At 38.1% G+C, this 16,622-nt stretch overlaps 2 protein-coding genes across 7 annotated transcripts; both read left to right on the top strand.

The window, feature by feature from the left end:
• Positions 1-6: 6 nt before the first annotated feature.
• On the top strand, positions 7-9,679 carry pou2f3 (POU class 2 homeobox 3). 3 transcript variants are annotated; one of them, XM_046839259.1, is made up of 13 exons: positions 8-157; positions 585-643; positions 4,277-4,311; positions 4,893-4,994; positions 5,097-5,202; positions 6,133-6,221; positions 6,436-6,612; positions 6,743-6,884; positions 6,979-7,112; positions 7,254-7,418; positions 7,571-7,610; positions 7,710-7,824; positions 8,743-9,679. In XM_046839259.1, exons 2-13 carry the CDS (start codon positions 595-597, stop codon positions 8,780-8,782), a joined length of 1,194 nt encoding a protein of 397 aa, XP_046695215.1. In that variant the 5' UTR covers positions 8-157; positions 585-594; the 3' UTR covers positions 8,783-9,679. The 3 variants fall into 3 exon arrangements, with proteins under 3 accessions (XP_046695216.1, XP_046695215.1, XP_046695213.1); XM_046839257.1 differs by having other exon boundaries at positions 9-157; positions 7,571-7,613; XM_046839260.1 differs by lacking the exon at positions 4,893-4,994 and having other exon boundaries at positions 7-157; positions 7,571-7,613.
• Positions 9,680-10,942: 1,263 nt separating this feature from the next.
• zgc:194948 (uncharacterized protein LOC796981 homolog) lies at positions 10,943-15,568 on the top strand. 4 transcript variants are annotated; one of them, XM_046839349.1, is made up of 7 exons: positions 11,036-11,282; positions 11,851-12,150; positions 12,911-13,037; positions 13,191-13,334; positions 14,794-14,917; positions 14,993-15,051; positions 15,142-15,568. In XM_046839349.1, the coding sequence occupies exons 2-7, from the start codon at positions 12,115-12,117 to the stop codon at positions 15,282-15,284; spliced, it is 633 nt and encodes a 210-aa protein (XP_046695305.1). In that variant the 5' UTR covers positions 11,036-11,282; positions 11,851-12,114; the 3' UTR covers positions 15,285-15,568. The 4 variants fall into 4 exon arrangements, with proteins under 4 accessions (XP_046695307.1, XP_046695305.1, XP_046695306.1 ...); XM_046839350.1 differs by having other exon boundaries at positions 11,038-11,282; positions 15,145-15,568; XM_046839351.1 differs by lacking the exons at positions 11,036-11,282; positions 11,851-12,150 and adding an exon at positions 10,943-11,002.
• Positions 15,569-16,622: the final 1,054 nt, after the last annotated feature.

Here is a 16,622-nt window from a genome sequence, read left to right as displayed (position 1 = left end):
GTCTTTCAGCCTGTGTGGGATCGTGAAAAAGGTGAATACTTCGCCCCGAATCCACTTGTGCCAAATGTTGAAGTTTCTTCGTAACCTCCTGTGTGCATCCTGCTCCTCTGACTCGGGATTGTAGAAGACGTGAAACTGAAGACAGACAGAATCTCTAAGTGAGTACTTAAAAATGACTTACAAATGACTCTCTGTGTCCTGTCCCTCCCTCTCTCCCTCTCTCTCTCTCTCTCTCTGTGTCTTCTTTCTTTTCTCCTGTAGTTCATTTCTGTAGCCGTTTTGTAGAATCATATCTCGTCCTGTGGTCTCTTGCTTTGCACAGCATATTGACCCATTTAAATGGTTTTGACTAGAAGAGATTAGGGAGGAGGGCCCGAACGACTGGCGGGCTGGAGGGCTGGAGGCTGGAGGCTGAGCGGGGATCCCCTCAGCCCTTATGAATATTACAACAAGCCCTTTACATAAAGGAGACCTTTTCAAAGTCGGATCCATTAGAATAAAACCTCAAGTTCATTTTCCTGACCGGGCCATGAATTGGCCCAGTGTGCGCATAAAGTAGGAAAATCAGCTATATTTATCATTACAGATATTAAGATGAGCACAGAAGCTGTCGAGCAGAGGGATCCTCAGCATGAACACGCAGGTAAGAAGATACCCATCTCTTTTTTTTTAACCATCTTTACTTGAGTTTGCTGGAATTTCACTGAGGAATGTGGATTTTTTTGTTGTTGTTGTTGATTCTTTTTGTGAGGTTATTTAAGGTGAAGGGAGGGAAAACTTTTAGTACACCGTTAAAACTTGTCATAGCTTTTACAATAAGAGACGAGTAAAAAGAAGAGAAGAAAAAGTCACAAAAAAGTTTATTATGGTGTTATATTCTTAGAATGAAGGTTTATTATTTAAAAAATTTAAAATTAAAAAATGCAGGTTTGATATTGGAATATTAATAAAAAAAAAAAAAACATCAAAGAAAAACAAAAACATTGTATCCCAGTAATGCAGTTTAACGCTTAAATTGTTTCCTTATTTGGTGTCAAGGCATCGAAAATTCCCAGAACTACATAGTGTTTGTCAATTTCTTCTTTCTAAATGCTTTTAACTTGCATTAATTGAAGCGAACAGGTTAAAATGCTTTTTGTTCACAGGAATGAAAATGTGATTATAGTGAATCGTTTTTCAAATTAGTGCTTATTAACGCCTTAAAAGTTTGTTCGTGACTCGACTTTGTTGATGCACCGTCTTCCACCGGCCGAGGTGTTTTCACGAGCCGTTTGTAGTTTTGTCCAGTGAGTTCTGCTCTTTGTCTTCGGCCATCATGGTCTTATTCTCTCAGGCAGGTCTGTACACAACCCTTAATGACATTCCCGGCTGTCAGGACGGCATCGTCCCCCCCCCACCATCTTGCACTAATCCCCAAAGTTTGTTTGTTTCTGTTTTCCTACGCATACCGCCCCAATTCCAATTAACGTTCGGAGGAACAACCAGCTCATTGAATTTTACCCGCAATAAATCAATAGTACTTGTATTAGCGTGACGACTACATCAGATATGTCTTACCGCCATCATCGTGAAAACGCTGAGTGGCTCGTTTGGGCAGATGTGTAAAGTTACGTCTATGTGAAACCTGTTTACTGTATATGGAGTCAGGTTTGTAGCCCTTAACCTGCGAGGAGACACACAAAACAAAGATGCGTACAGCTCTAGGGCGTGATGTTCATCAAGGACATAACAGTGCACCAGGATGTGTGTGTGTGTCTGAGTGTGAGTTTGTGTGTGCATGTGCACGGGGTGGGGGGTTGATGTTGGACTCTTTTGCAGTCAAGCGTTCATTCCCTCAGGCCATACCGACTCGTAGTTTGCCGCCTCCGTACGGAACACAAGGGTCTGAAATGAGGAACTTGGATTCAGAGAGAGCGCACCGCACTAAATGGCTTGTTTTGTGCAGCATCATTTCCTGTAACATTAAAATATCTGTACACAAGTGCAAACATATGCGTATTCATTCGCAAGGTGACGATAAGGTTTTGTAGGGTAATAAGGTTTTTATGAGTTTTTACATTAACTAGATTATAAGTCACCAAATATAACTATATACCTTAATTGTGCATTTGGTAAATACTACAGGTGGTTATAAAATTTTATCTATACAACAATAATGATAACTATGATGAAAATATATCTATTGCATTATACGCCTAAATTAATTATTATACACCAAATAACAACAATTCTACCTATGGAAATTAGTATAGTTATAGTAAAAGGTATTGCTTTAGTCAGAGTTATAATTTGTTTTTAAAGACATTGTCGTATAGTTTTGTTTAATTTTCCACCTGTATATAGTTATAATTAGACACTGCGACTTATAATCCTGTTAATGCTTTACTACTACATTCACCTCTAAATTCTTCCACTGTTGACTACTAAATTTCCACTATAAAATATACAGCTAGATGACAAAAATGAGAACTAAGAACTTTGAAAATTACCTTTTACTCTAAATACAATTTCATTATACACTAAATAACAACAACTCGACCTATGAAAATTATATTTATACCTAAACTTATAACTATAACTAGTACTACAATGATAACATTGACTATCACAATAACCATATCAAAAATATAATTATAATTATCTGGGTGAATTCTGGGGTTATAAGTGCATTATAATAAAAAAACACACCTGTAATAGGATTTATAAATCGAATTCTAGCTACGACTTTTGCACACATTTGCAAACGTGCACTTTTTTGGAAAAAGTCGTAGTTGTTTTGCATTATCTTGTGTTCATTTATGGTGTTTCGTGGTCCTGGGGGAAGTTTCTTGCTGAGCCTCACAGAACTAGAATTAAACTATGATTTGTGACCAACAAACAAATATATCATTAAAATATATATTATAATCATTATAAACCACAAACTGTATTTCGAAACATAATTATAACTATATAAGTAGCTACAACAACTACAAAATGCGAATATTATTGCTACATATACACCAAAAATGGTACTAGAATTATAACCTCGGATAAGAAATACGACGAGGAATAAAACGATTCCTGGTTATAACAATCGAACACAAACTATAATGATAATAAAATAAGATATACTGTAGCTACAATCAAATTTATTGTTTCATTTCTCACTTGAGAGATAAAAATGAACAAATCATACAATATTTGGATTCGTGTCTTTAGTTACATTCGAGTTGTTGAAATCCTAACAATTATGGTCCAAGCTGAAAACACACCACTACACATTTTAATGTTAAGAAAGTGTTTATTTTAATAGAATGGCTAAATTTGGCACCAGACTTTCAGGCTGTTGTTGCTCCTGTCCTAATCCTAGAAAAAGCTCATTGTTTCTTGGTTGTAACCTGAAGGAGTCTGCTGCAATACTGCAAGTTTTTTTATCACAGAGTTAATTCAGCTCAGAGTCAGCAAAGCGAAAAGTTGTTTGCTGTTACTGGGAACTGTGAGGGAGTGTTTAATGAAGCGTAAAAGTTAGCTGAGATGTTTTGATTATTGTTGCTCTCCACAAGAGTAGGACATGTGCATACTAAAAATGGGGGGGTAATGCTAATTACGAAAAAACTCGATATTCATTTTCCGAAAAAGTTTTGCAAACAGGATGCTGATTAATAAAGTAATCTTGAATAATAAGTAGGGATTCGTCTTTTATATTTAACTTCATTAATGTGATATTGTTGATATTGGTTTCGATAAACTTTCCTACTTCTGATTCTATTGTGTCCATCATGTTTATGCGAGAGAAAGACTTTTGACAGAGAAAAGAATGAACCGGCGATGCACCTGGGGGTTTGTAAACATTCAAATATGAGGGCTTGCGAAAGGTTGTCATGGATACGTTCCCATTTGCATGGGCGCTTCATTTCCATACTGGAAGTTTGGCTCGGGGAGGAGCGCCGATTTCCATAGCGCAGGGACGAGCGAGCACTGATGCGCTAACCACAGCCTTACACTGCCTTATTTGAATTTCAAATCAGGACAGATTACCTGGACCTAACAACCTTTGAACTCGTCTGAGGCCTTCACAAAACTCGGCGTCCACAATGGTAAAACGTAACACAAAAGACCCCAAGAAGACCCAATGAATTAAGACCCAATGGCAGGAATTAAGACGTTCACTATTTAGTAGTTACAGAATATATGAGTTTTCTTTTTTTTTTGATAAGGACAGCCTATAAAATGTGGCAAAATAATTTTTGAATGCATTGTGTAATTGCTGACCTATACTCCATTCTTTCTGCAGATATCGAACAAAATGGCATTGACTTCACAAGACAGGTAAATATGAATATTAATCGTCTATTAAATATTAAATCGTTCCGTCTTGGGTGTCCATGTACTTCTTAACTGTAGTTTTGTAAAAAAAAAAAAAAAAATTATAATAATAATAAATTATGATCGGTCTGTCATGTCAGTCATAATGAACCTTAATTAATTATATGTTTTCGTTGGCCCCTTTATTCTCCTGTAATGCTATGCAGAGGACTTTACTGCGCCCCATGTACAGGAACTAGCCTTAGGTTCCCATTTGCATATGCTCTAGCCTGAGGGCAGGGAAGGAATGTTTTTCAAAAGCTCCCTCCAGTTGAACAAGTTATACAGCCTTGGTGTGAATACACACACACACACACGCACGCACAAAAACGGACACCAGCGTACATGTGATGCTTATTCAGGCTATTACACAAACATAATCCAATGTAGTAATAAATAGTTTAAGGTCTAATATAAAAATAAAAAAAAATAGGGAACCATAAAGGCCAGAGTTAAATATTAGTTTCTCCTGTCAGAAATTTAACCGCACCACTGCTTGTGTAGGAATCTGCAACTTAGTCCTAATCTAACTTCCGGCTTTCTAGATAAAGACAGAGGACCTGAACGATTCCCCTCACTCTGCCTCATCGCATAAGACATGTCACCTCACGCAGGGTTCACCAGCTCCTACAGGGCAGCTGCCCGGGGTACGCCATGAACACCTCTACCACAGATCATATGCTAAATAAGCTCATACGGTCGCCTCATGGATGAAATGTTATGCTTTATTTGATCGTATGTGTTTCTAGGAAATGCCATCGCTGCACCCACTTCCCCAGCTGGTCCTCATGTCCGGCTCACACCTTTCCTCATCTTCGCCTTTCCTCCTCTCCCAGCCTCAAACCGGACACCAAGGTCAGACATTTACATCATATTCAGTCACTGAGTATCAATTCTATTTATATAATGGTATTCTGACTGGACAATGTGTGTGTTATCCATTAAAGCACAAAATATCCAATCAATCCAATGCAATGAAATTGTGTTTGTATAGCAATTTTAACATTAAACATTATTCCTAAGCAGTTGAACGGAATTGAAAAAGTTGCAAATATCAATTTTACCCCCCCCCCCAGGAGATGGTATGAGGAAGAAACCTTCAGAGGAACCAGACTCAAAAGGGAACCCATCCTCATTTCCGTTTCCTTATCAACCTCTTTATTTTTTTCTCTTTGTTAATAAAACAGACAAAAAATAAAAACGTTACGAAGTACTGATACTGGAGACTCCTTCGTTCTATAAATGTTACAGTTTTTTAGTTGTTAACAAACGCTTTGTACGTTGTGCACTTCGTCCGTTTGGAGCAGTTGTTTGTAGCAACGTTTAATGTTGTGGAACGTCATTGATACAAGTTAGTTCCTGTTATCTCTCACAGCGCAGCAGCTATAAACAGTCACTTCCTTATTAGCTTCTCTATTTTTTTATATCAAAATGGTGAAAATAAAAAAATGGGGATTTTCATGTGTTGGAATGCTCCAAAACCTGTTACAGAGCTTGTCGCAATCCAGTGTAGCAGCTTGTCATATAGGATTGTTACATAGGCTTCTAAAATAAACGAAATTCTTAAATAATATCAAGTTGTTTTATTACTTTTTCTATAGAAATGAAAACATGTTCAAATGAGTGCACTGATCAAAACCTTTTTTTCATGAACATAAAAACTATAGAAAATGAATCGAAAGTTCCTGACCAATCAGAATCGAGCATCCGTTAGCATTGGTATGTAATGTACAATAAAAGCAATTTGTCTCATTATATGTATTGTGCCTTATTTTTGCCTTATAGCACTACTGCAGCCGAATCTCCTGTCTCTGCCCTCTCAGTCCCAGCCTAGTCTCCTGCAGCACCAGCCTGGACTGGCCCTCACGCCTCAGGTAAACAATACAACTCAATCATTATTCCAGTCCGGTCCTCCTGTCCACTCTGGATATTAGAGTAGCTCATGACTCTTACTTGCTTGATTTGTAATCGCTTGTGACAAAAACCCGGAACATTAGAACAATGCTACCTGGCTGGGGGATTCCCATGGACCAGATTGAAAACTTCTATTTATCTATTTATCTGATCTTTAGTGTTTATTCCGCACAGGCGATGGGTCGAACAGGCTTGGCCGGGTCGTCCATGGATGCACACTTGGACATGCCTCACTTACAGGTGCCTAAGCATGTGGGAGCTTCGCAGCAGGACGAGCCGAGTGACCTGGAGGAGCTGGAGCAGTTTGCGAAATCCTTCAAACAAAGACGCATCAAGCTGGGCTTCACACAGGCAATAACCTACATAATCAAATTAACCTTTTTGTAAATAAACCGGCCCCAGAGAAGATTTTATTGCCAGTCTTTAAGAACAAGTGTAAGAATATTAAATGAGATGTTAATCGGATGGCTCTACTTTTCAGGGCGATGTGGGTTTAGCTATGGGCAAGCTCTATGGAAATGATTTCAGTCAAACCACAATTTCCCGCTTTGAGGCTCTCAATCTCAGCTTTAAGAACATGTGCAAGCTCAAACCATTGCTGGAGAAGTGGCTCAGTGATGCAGGTGAACAAATACATACATGATCCAGTGTCGGAAATATCAACAATTTATGATTAGATACCAGTGTTTTAACCGTTTGTACTTTGCCCGCCCTTAGAAAACTCACCCTCGGATTCGATGGCCAATCCTGCAACCTTACCACCCCTGATGGAAGGATATGGGAGGAAGAGAAAAAAGAGAACAAGTATCGAGACCAACATCAAGCTCACACTTGAGAAACGCTTTCTCGATGTGAGTGATTCGATCGAGTAAAGCCAGAATGTCCCAATGCCAACCTGTAATTAAGTGAAATTTTCAGGGAGTGAGCTCAAGTTTTGGCAAGTCATAACCGATTTTAGCTGCAACATAAGTGTGCCTTGTTTTTTTTTTTAGAATCCCAAACCGAACTCGGAGGAGATCACCCTGATCTCGGAGCAGCTGTCGATGGAAAAGGAAGTGGTGCGAGTCTGGTTCTGTAACCGACGACAGAAGGAGAAAAGAATCTTTTGCCCAGTCTCCACCTCGCCTATGAAATCACACAACTACAATGCCAGACTGGTGAGTTTAATCTTTCCATCAACTTGCATCACTACCACCTTCGATAAAATCCCAGATATGGATTAGCCAAAGAGCATCACAATTGAGACTTATTGTACCTTAGGACATTGTACATCTATACACATAGTAACGCAAATCGTTTCTCATTCCAGCCTGCATCTAGCCGACCTTTCAGTCCTCTTGCTTCAGGAGGTGGTGAGATGGGTTTTTTGCCCACACATTTTTATTCAAACTAATTCATATTTGGTGATCGGTGAAGTAAGTGAGGAGTGTTTTTTTTTTCTATTGCAGTGTCAAGCAGCTCGTCTCCTAACAGCCCGAGTCGTGGCTCTTCTCCCAACACTCTGTCGACATCCTCCAGTCCTCTGACATCACAGGGGGTCAATCAATCCTACAATCCCACAGGGTAAACCATTGGCAATTTTCCACTATATACACAAATCAGGCATACAATTATGGCATTATAACATTATGGGCAGTGAAGCGATTAACATATATAACACCGATTATCTATTTATCATGGCACCTGTTAGTGGGTGGGATTTATTAGGCAGTAAGTGAACATTTTGTCCTCAAATTTGATGTGTTAGAAGCAGGAAAAATGGGCGTAAGGATTTGAGCGAGTTTGACACGGGCCAAATTGGGATGGCTAGACAATTCAGAGCATCTCCAAAACTGCAGCACTTGTGGGATGTCTGCAGTGGTCAGAAACAAGGAAGGAACAGTGGTGAAATGGCAACAGGGTCATGTGCGGCCGAGGCTAACTGATGCAGACAAGTAGCTTAAATTGCTGAAGAAGTTAATGCTGTTAATGTTTGATGGGTCAGGACAGTTTCAGCAAAAGGGGAACCAACACAATATTAGGCAGGTGATTATAAAGTTATGTCTGATCGGTGTATATTAACGTAGCATGTATCCAAAAACCTGCTTAGTCATGCAGATAGTTAAGCAGCCAATCATGTGGCAGAACCATAATTCATGCAGATTTAGTTTCAGCTCATAAGAACATAAGAATGAAAGGAAACAATCTCATAGTGATGGTCAATGGACAGGCTGGTTGGGTTGGAGTCAGTTATTATTAATGGAAAAACTGACCAGAAGGCTTCAACAGCTTCAACAACCACTCTTTAAAATCCATGATGAGCTGAAAAGCACGATTCTGATGGTTGTACATGAACCCAAAGCTCTTGGCTTTCAATTTGATTCAAACTGTTTGTAGAAATGAGCAGGTGTACAATGAGTGACGAGGATACAAGCGTATACATACTCAATGCGATGGCCATGATAGCGAATGTGACTTAAACCGTGCTCCCTTTACTTCCAGATCCTGGTATCGATGGAACGGTACTACGTATCACCACTGAGACTTGTCTAGAAACTCCGCCCCCTCCATCGCGCCACCATTACACAAACACACAACGTGAAAATAAAAATGTTTACAGTTTGTTTGGACACGAAAGGAAACAACGCTTCGATTTACTCTATACGGTTACGAACTCCTGGAGTACTGAAGTTTTGAAGTTTTACAGGTATACATAAAAAGAAACCTCTGTAACGTCAGTTCATTTCAAATATAACGATACATTTCAGTCATCTGATCAAACTGCAGGCTTTTCAGACATTTCAAATTGACGTGTAGTGACAGCCAGAAATCTGAAAAAAGCTTATATTGATATTCCTTTTTGAAGACAATGTTTACATATCTATTCTCGTCTTTAACTCATATTTTAGCCTTATAAGTTTAGATCACACTTGCGAAAATATCCATTTAGAAATATGCAAATACGTTGAGCATCAGACCTTCTTTTTTTGCCAATATTTCAGCGTGTGGTTATCATTGACTTCACTATGTAGCATTTTTATCACTGCAGTCTGACTATTTTTTCACTCTGGACTCCAAGAATTAAGTCTTAATTCATTTCCTATTTTATAAATGTCTGTTGTAATTTTTTAAGTTAAATGTGTATGAACATGCTTTTGACAATAAAAGTAAATGTGTAGTCGAAAAGGGGGTTTGATTTCTTTGATTTTCTTTCTGCCTTTTCCTTATGAAGTGGTCCAAAACATATTGAAGTGCTGTAATATTCATATTTTTTGCTTTTTTGACGTGAATACCTATCACTGTTGTTTATTTTGCTCGTTTGCGAAGCGTAATTTTGTTGTGTTTGTTTTGTAACGGAAATGCTGTGTAAATTTGAATGCTGGATACGACCTCTATGTGTAACTGTTTAACACTTATTAAACAGATTCAACACTTTACACCGGTCCTCGCTTTGCATTTCATACATACATACACATTATTATATATTGAATTCTTTTGTGTTTGATCTTAAAAAATCTTTTATAATCTTATAAAAATCCTTTGACTTGAGTGAAAAATTGGACAAAGAAAAAGGGGGTCAAGTCATATGCACAAAATGTCTAAAGTTGGTGTTGACTGTATTCTTGGTTTCTCTTTCTGGACACCAACAAACCATAGCATTAAAACCACTGACTGGTGAAGTACATGACATTAAACTTATGAACTAAACAATGAACAGTTTTCAAAGTCGATGTGTTGGAAGTAGGAAAAATGGGCAAGTTTAATGTTATGGCTGATAAGTGTATTTAAATGGCTATATATAAAATGTGTGTTTGTATATACAAGCAATAAAGTATAATTGCATTTCTGAACCTTAACCTGTAGATAGATAGATAGATAGATAGATAGATAGATAGATAGATAGATAGATAGATAGATAGATAGATAGATAGATAGACAACTGTACAGAATTTATATACAGTGTTTATACAGTGATCTAATGATGTAGTGTAGAGTTCAGTAGGGTGATGGTGGATGGAAAAAAGCTGTCGTGCGTATGTTCCAGTATCTCCTTTTTGATGGAAGGAGGTTAAACAGTTTGTGACTGGGATGTGAAGAGTCCTTGATAATGTTGTGAGCTCTGCACAGACATCTGCTGTGGTGAAGGTGTTCAATAGCAGGTAGTTGGGTGCCAGTGATGCGTCGGGCGGTTTTGACCAGCCTTTGCAGGGCTTTGCGTTCACACACAGTGGAGGCTCCGTACCATACAGTGATGGAGTTGGTCAGGATGCTTGCGATGATGCAGTGATAAAAACTCGTTAGAATCCCTGGGGACAGATAAGGTTTCTTAAGACTTCTCAAGAAGTTCAGGCGTTTTTGTGCCTTCCTAACTCGAGCTGAAGTGTTCTGGTGCCAGGACAGACCCTCAGAGATGTGAACTTTCAAGAATTTAAAGCTGGAGACCCTCTATACCTCAGTTCCATTGATGTAGACTGGGAGATGTCTACTGCTATATAGCATGTAGTTAAAACAAATCAAATATTTTTATTTGCATTATGTATTTTGTTTGTAGGTTTATTTAGGGTGAAAAATATGTAATTTCCTTTGTTAAGGTCAATACTGGACTTGGACAACATTTCCCATCAGACACTGTGGCTTTCAAACATGGCTGCCCCAAATTCCAACTCCTAGAACACACTTGCACATTCACAATCACCCTCATATTGATTAGTCACACCTGTTTAGAGTTACACACTCATCCACTCAAAGGATTCAGCTCAATGTGAAGTATACGTTCAGTCAACTTTGTTCTCTGCCTTTTACCATGCATCAGTTCTGTGTTTTGATTTCCCTTTTTTTTTTATCTCGTTCTGGTTTCTCGATCTTGTTTGCTGATCGACTGACACACACTTGTTTATTTTTTTTTACCATATTTGGTTTTGTCTTGTCTCTTGATTTAATAAACATCAATTCAATTTAAATAATTTTTTCCATCAATTTTTATTTGTATAGCGCTTTTAACAATGGACTATGTCTCGAAGCAGCTTTACACAGATAATGTGGTAAGAAAGAATAAATTATTGTTCTTTATAAGTGTTATTTTGGCCCCTAATCACATTAATCTTCATTTGCATTCGCTATCTTTAACACATGACACTGCTAATACTTTTAATATTGACATTTTGTGTAGAAAAAGCTGCTAACATGCGGCCCATATTGTGCAACATTGTCAGGATTAGGCCAAAATCAGTACTAGAATACAGTCCCCATTATACCCCTGATGATCACATGATCATCACCTGTCACTAATCATTCATCCTGTTCCTTGTTGCCCCTAATCAGCCCACCTAATTACATTTGAGGTTCTGTGTGTCTGAGATCAGTTTCTGCTCATTGTGTTGAATTATTGTTTTGATGTGCACTTATTAAATTATCCACCGTCATGTTTTATTGTAATATATTTTTGTAATCATGCAGCTGATTGTTAATAACTGAACAGATACACAGTTCGGCTTTATTTCATAGTCTTTAGATCATCTTCATTCATCTGATCAAATGCACATTTATCAACTTGTGCTTGTTAATATCATTAACTATTCTCCACTGCTTCTCTCACTCTATCCAATGAAGATTATGGACCTTCAAAGAAGTAGATGTACGCAAACATCCCAAACCATCTAGAGACGTACCAGCGCCATTCGGATTCATCTTCATGTAGAGTTTAGACATTGGACCTCTTTGAATGTTTAATGGCATGGAGGAGTTTGTGTTGGTCTAAAAGTTCTGTAAAGCTGCTTTGAGACAATTGTAAAAAGTGCTATAGAAATAAACTTAAACTAGTAGATGTATCCTATAATATAGCGCCGGAGACTGGCTTTTTTTTTTCGCTTTCAAATGTGTTCACATCCTCATCCACTAGAGAGCACTCAGGTATAATGCAAAGCAACATGACACAGGTCTCTGGCGTGACGTAAATCAGGGCTTTGATTTACAGTTTTATGTGCATTTGGGAAGGAATAAAACACTGGAATGATGTTATAGAAAGGACATGATGTTTGCTTATAATGTGTGTATGATTATCATTTTAAACAATTAAAACTTAATAGTACTTGTAAGATTACAAAATTGCATAAAGCAAAAAGAATGTATAGCAAGCAGACTGAAAAAGAGTCGACTCTTAGTGATGAACCGATTCAAATGATTCATTTTAGTAGAAACTGACACATTTCTGTACACCGATGACCCACAGCATTAAAACCGCCAACCGGTGAAGTAAATTACATCAATCTTTCAATGAACAGTTTTCAAAGTCGACATGTTCAAAGTAGGAAAAATGGGCAAGTGTAAGGATCTGGGCGAGACAACAAGTACCCAAGGCAGGTAGTTTTAAAGTTATGTCTGTTAAGTTTATTAAAGAAAATAAATTATATACTGTGTATATATGTATATAATGTTTAAGTGTATGTAACAAAAAACTGTGAGATCGTGAGAATGTCTTTGATTTGCTGTCAGCACTGAATGAAACATGTCTTTCAAACTTGAGTTGAGTGTAAACAGTGCCACCATGTCAGTTAAGGTGGATTTTGTTGTGCAGTGTCCATCGTCAGGGTGTGTATGCTGAAAGAGGTGTAGTTACAGATATACCTGGTGAAACCTGTTTGCCTGTCCATTACGTATGCCCCTTCCACAGGCTCGATCAGGCTCATCCGTTATCAGTGATCTGTTTAATCAAGGATTTACAAAAACTACATTGAAAGCAGACATGCTGGCTGTGCTCCTCATCATGGGGGGATTAGTGTCCCTGATCCATGCACAAGGTAAGACAAGACAAGCTGGTGTTAGACATTTGAAGCTGTAAAGCATTTATAGAGAGATACATAACAATATGGTTTTAAAGATCTAGTCAGTATTATTATGTTGCTTCTTGTAACTGAACAATAGTGTGTTTTGTGAATTGGTTCATGGTGCAGATTTTCCACTGAGCGTGTTGTCGGGCGAAAACGCAGTCATCACCGGACGATTCTTCGACTCTTTGCTGCTAAGTTTGCCACCATGCACCTACGCTGGAAAGAACGTGGACCTAGAGTACCAGGATTACAACAACAATAAAAGCTGTGCGTATTGTCTACAGTCAGAGTCAATGTAAATTGTTACTGTACATAAGTAGCTTTTTTTCACGTATCTGTACTTGTAAGTACTGAAGTATTTCCATTTGGGGAGACATTTACTATAACTTCACTACATGTCAAAGTCAAATATCTTACTGATTTAGCAAGAGATAAAAGTCATTTTTATTTATGAGTGGATAAAAACATAACTGGTCAAAAAAAGCAAGCCACCAATCAGGGTCGAGATCTGTTTAGAACCAGCATTCAGCATCAGTTCAACAACAAGCAGAACATTTAGAGAGGAATAAATGATGGAATAAACTCCTGACTCGAACTCGCCATGACACACGAGGCCTCGTTTGCGCAATTTATTTTTATAGTTGAAAAGAAGGTTTTGGGCTCATGATCATTGTAACAGAAATCAATTATTGTTTGACTCATTAATATCATTATTTTAATAGATCAGTGTGTTGAGAGTAACAGAGTCTTTTCACATAAACTGAGTTGATTAAGCAAAGAGTCTTGTGTCAAAAATGATAATAGAAACATTACAGCTGTAACAAATCATAGCCACTCCTGTCAACCCAGAACAAGAGCAAGAATCATGAATATCAGGGGTACAGACTCCTCCAAACTGGACGGTTAAAGACAAATCACTTTCTCCAGTCTTCAGTTTTTTAGTTTGGTTGAGATTTTCTTGGATGACTGGAAGTTAAAAATGATGTGCTTTTTAGCTGTTGAAGGTCATCCCCATCATGGTTTGATGTTGTGTTTTTTTTTAATTTGCTGCTCACCATGTTTGTGAGAAATGCTTTTTTTTTTTTACTTTCTTTACAATTTCGTATCACACTATCACCTTTAAAATAGTCCCCAATGCACAGCAATAGAGCGATTAATTCAAAGCGTGTCAAGCACCTTCTGCGATTCACGCTGGAGGTCCGCAATGGTGTCAAAACGGCGACATTTGAGCCGGATTTCATCTTCAGGAAGAGGGTAAAGTCCGCAGGAGCCGGATCTGCCGATTAGGGTGGGTTCATGTTCACTCACTTGTAAGGAGAGCTCAGTGACAGAGTGTACACGTAGTCAAATTATCACCAGTTGCACAGCTTTTGATGTACACAGGATGATGTCCTTTGACACACTGATTTATGAAGGTCGGTGCTCCCTGTGACTGTGCGTGCAGTGTTGTGCTGCCATCTGTTGGTGTGTTACAAAACTAGTCTTGAAACATCCTGTCAGCTCAGACCAGACTGTTTTTTCTCTGGTTTCATAAAAGATGTTTCAGCCCGCAGACCTTCAGCACATGTTGATGAGGATGTTCATATGTTTAAAAGTTTTATATTTCTTTCCTCATGGTGAATAATCCTGCCTGTACACTGACACAATGCTTAATACAAACACAACTTAATCAACATTTGATTATGTAGTGATATTGAGTTTCACTTAAGATCTTTGGTATTGACAGACATCTTGACCAACATTTTCATGGTTTCAAGCTGTGTCTACATCGGCGACATGCAAGGATCAACCGCAGTCAGCAGAAACATCGGCTACCAGCTGATGAACCTCACTAATGGCACACAATACAAGTGAGTGTCTTTGTGTGTAAACCTTCAACATGAACCTAACATGTTAAAACTTACTTATGCTGTGTGTTTATTTAGGATTAACTATAAGATTGGAGTGAACAAAAGCACATCTGTAATAGTGTATACAAGAACAGGTAAGGCCTCAAAGCACTTAACTGTGATGTGAGCTAAAAAGTACGATGACACAAAGACTCGCAATTAATATACATCCGTGTTTTTTTAAGCAGCAGTCAACTACAGAGACGTCGATTTGGGCTTCACGGGACGCAGTGCAGCGATGGTGGTGATCACATCCATTCTGTCTGTGGCGATGTTTGTCCTGCTAATCGGTATCATCATCGTCTTGCTGTCCCCTAGCGAAGAGTAGAACATCACGTTCAGAAATCAGCTCAATTACATTATATTACACTATACCTTTCACAAATATCAACTGTGGTGAATAGGTTCATTTTTTTTTTTTTTTTAAATCGAGACTTGAGCTAGTTTTTAAGTTAGGAATTCCTTAAAATAAGCCTTATTAAAAATGGTGTTTTTTTCTTGTTCATTTTTCCTTAATCATTTTAATACAAACTATTCTTTCTAAATAATGGTTATTAATTAGTTAAGTAATGTTGAACTGTAAACCGATTGAATAATAAATATTAAAATGTGCTTGGTGTGTTTATATCTTATTAAATACCCTCAGTATATACTTCAAGGGGCGTTCAAGTCAAACTGGGACTTGTGAGTTATAAAAAAAACAAATTTCACGCATTGGAAACTGCATTTATGTTAAGACGTACCCCCGTTACATTTATACACTCATCCCCGTGTTTAACTAACGACTGGAGGGTTTCGGCATAGAAAGATTTGTCGGTTGTATGCCTGAACCATCCTTGGACGGCCTGCTTCACTTTGCCATCAGGGAACCACCATGACTGAGATCGTCACTGATGGACGTACGGCCGTCTTTCAAACGCCATTCAAATGTCTTACTGAGCATCTAATCACCGTACTGTTCTTGACACCTTCTGTAGATCTGAGAGTGCTTACGCCTTCATTCACAGGAAACTTCATTACGCACGGACTAACACTGTTGTCTGCCATCTTGATTAGCGGTCTCTGGACTTGCCCGTGACCTGTCATTAATAGGCCACTTACTAGTGCATGAAGTGCCACACGCTAGCATCCATTTTTAACCCTGTATGGTTGAGAGGTTTCAGTTGAAGCTATTGGAAAACTCATCATCTTGTGGAAGTTTGATTTGAACCGTTCCTGTGGTTCTTTAATGTTAATTTTGTACCATTTGATACCATTATGGACCAACCATTGGAAACTTTATACTGTATGCTGGTGTTTAGTGGACACTAATAGGGACCATTAGGCACAACATTATTTTTAATGGGATTTGTAATGGAAACCATTCGATTGTTTTCCAGCAGGGATGCTGTTTTGTAATGAACTAGCTTTGTGCATGTGGTGTATTTTCGCCTTACAACCATTCAGAATCCATTGCAACCTTGACCAGGATAAAAATGTAGGTGTATTTTTGATGAGAACTTTGGACAATAGTTTTAACATATCAAGTTTAAAATTTCTTAATGTTAGCTGACAAATACTAAGAAATTATGATATTTCTGGCACTGTTTCACCTCCCTAATGTGATTCAATTCTAGCATTTTTTTCTCATCTGAAACGAAGCCAGGTAAAAAAGTCTCCTTACTCG

The sequence above is a fragment of the Silurus meridionalis genome, chromosome 25 (assembly GCF_014805685.1).
Source record: "Silurus meridionalis isolate SWU-2019-XX chromosome 25, ASM1480568v1, whole genome shotgun sequence".
NCBI lineage: Eukaryota > Metazoa > Chordata > Actinopteri > Siluriformes > Siluridae > Silurus > Silurus meridionalis.
The sequence above is the reverse complement of the archived record's forward strand: the minus strand, read 5'-3'. Positions and strand labels throughout refer to the sequence as shown.

Coding starts and splice junctions, on each gene's coding strand:
- zgc:194948 (XM_046839349.1), top strand. CDS start 12,115: ATGTGTTCACATCCTCATCCACTAGAGAGCACTCAG. Junction 12,151..12,910: donor ATCCACTAGAGAGCACTCAG/GTATAATGCAAA, acceptor CCCCTTCCACAG/GCTCGATCAGGCTCATCCGT. Junction 13,335..14,793: donor TTACAACAACAATAAAAGCT/GTGCGTATTGTC, acceptor TGGTATTGACAG/ACATCTTGACCAACATTTTC.
- pou2f3 (XM_046839257.1), top strand. CDS start 595: ATGAGCACAGAAGCTGTCGAGCAGAGGGATCCTCAGCATGAACACGCA. Junction 5,203..6,132: donor GCCTCAAACCGGACACCAAG/GTCAGACATTTA, acceptor TTTGCCTTATAG/CACTACTGCAGCCGAATCTC. Junction 6,885..6,978: donor GAAGTGGCTCAGTGATGCAG/GTGAACAAATAC, acceptor GCCCGCCCTTAG/AAAACTCACCCTCGGATTCG.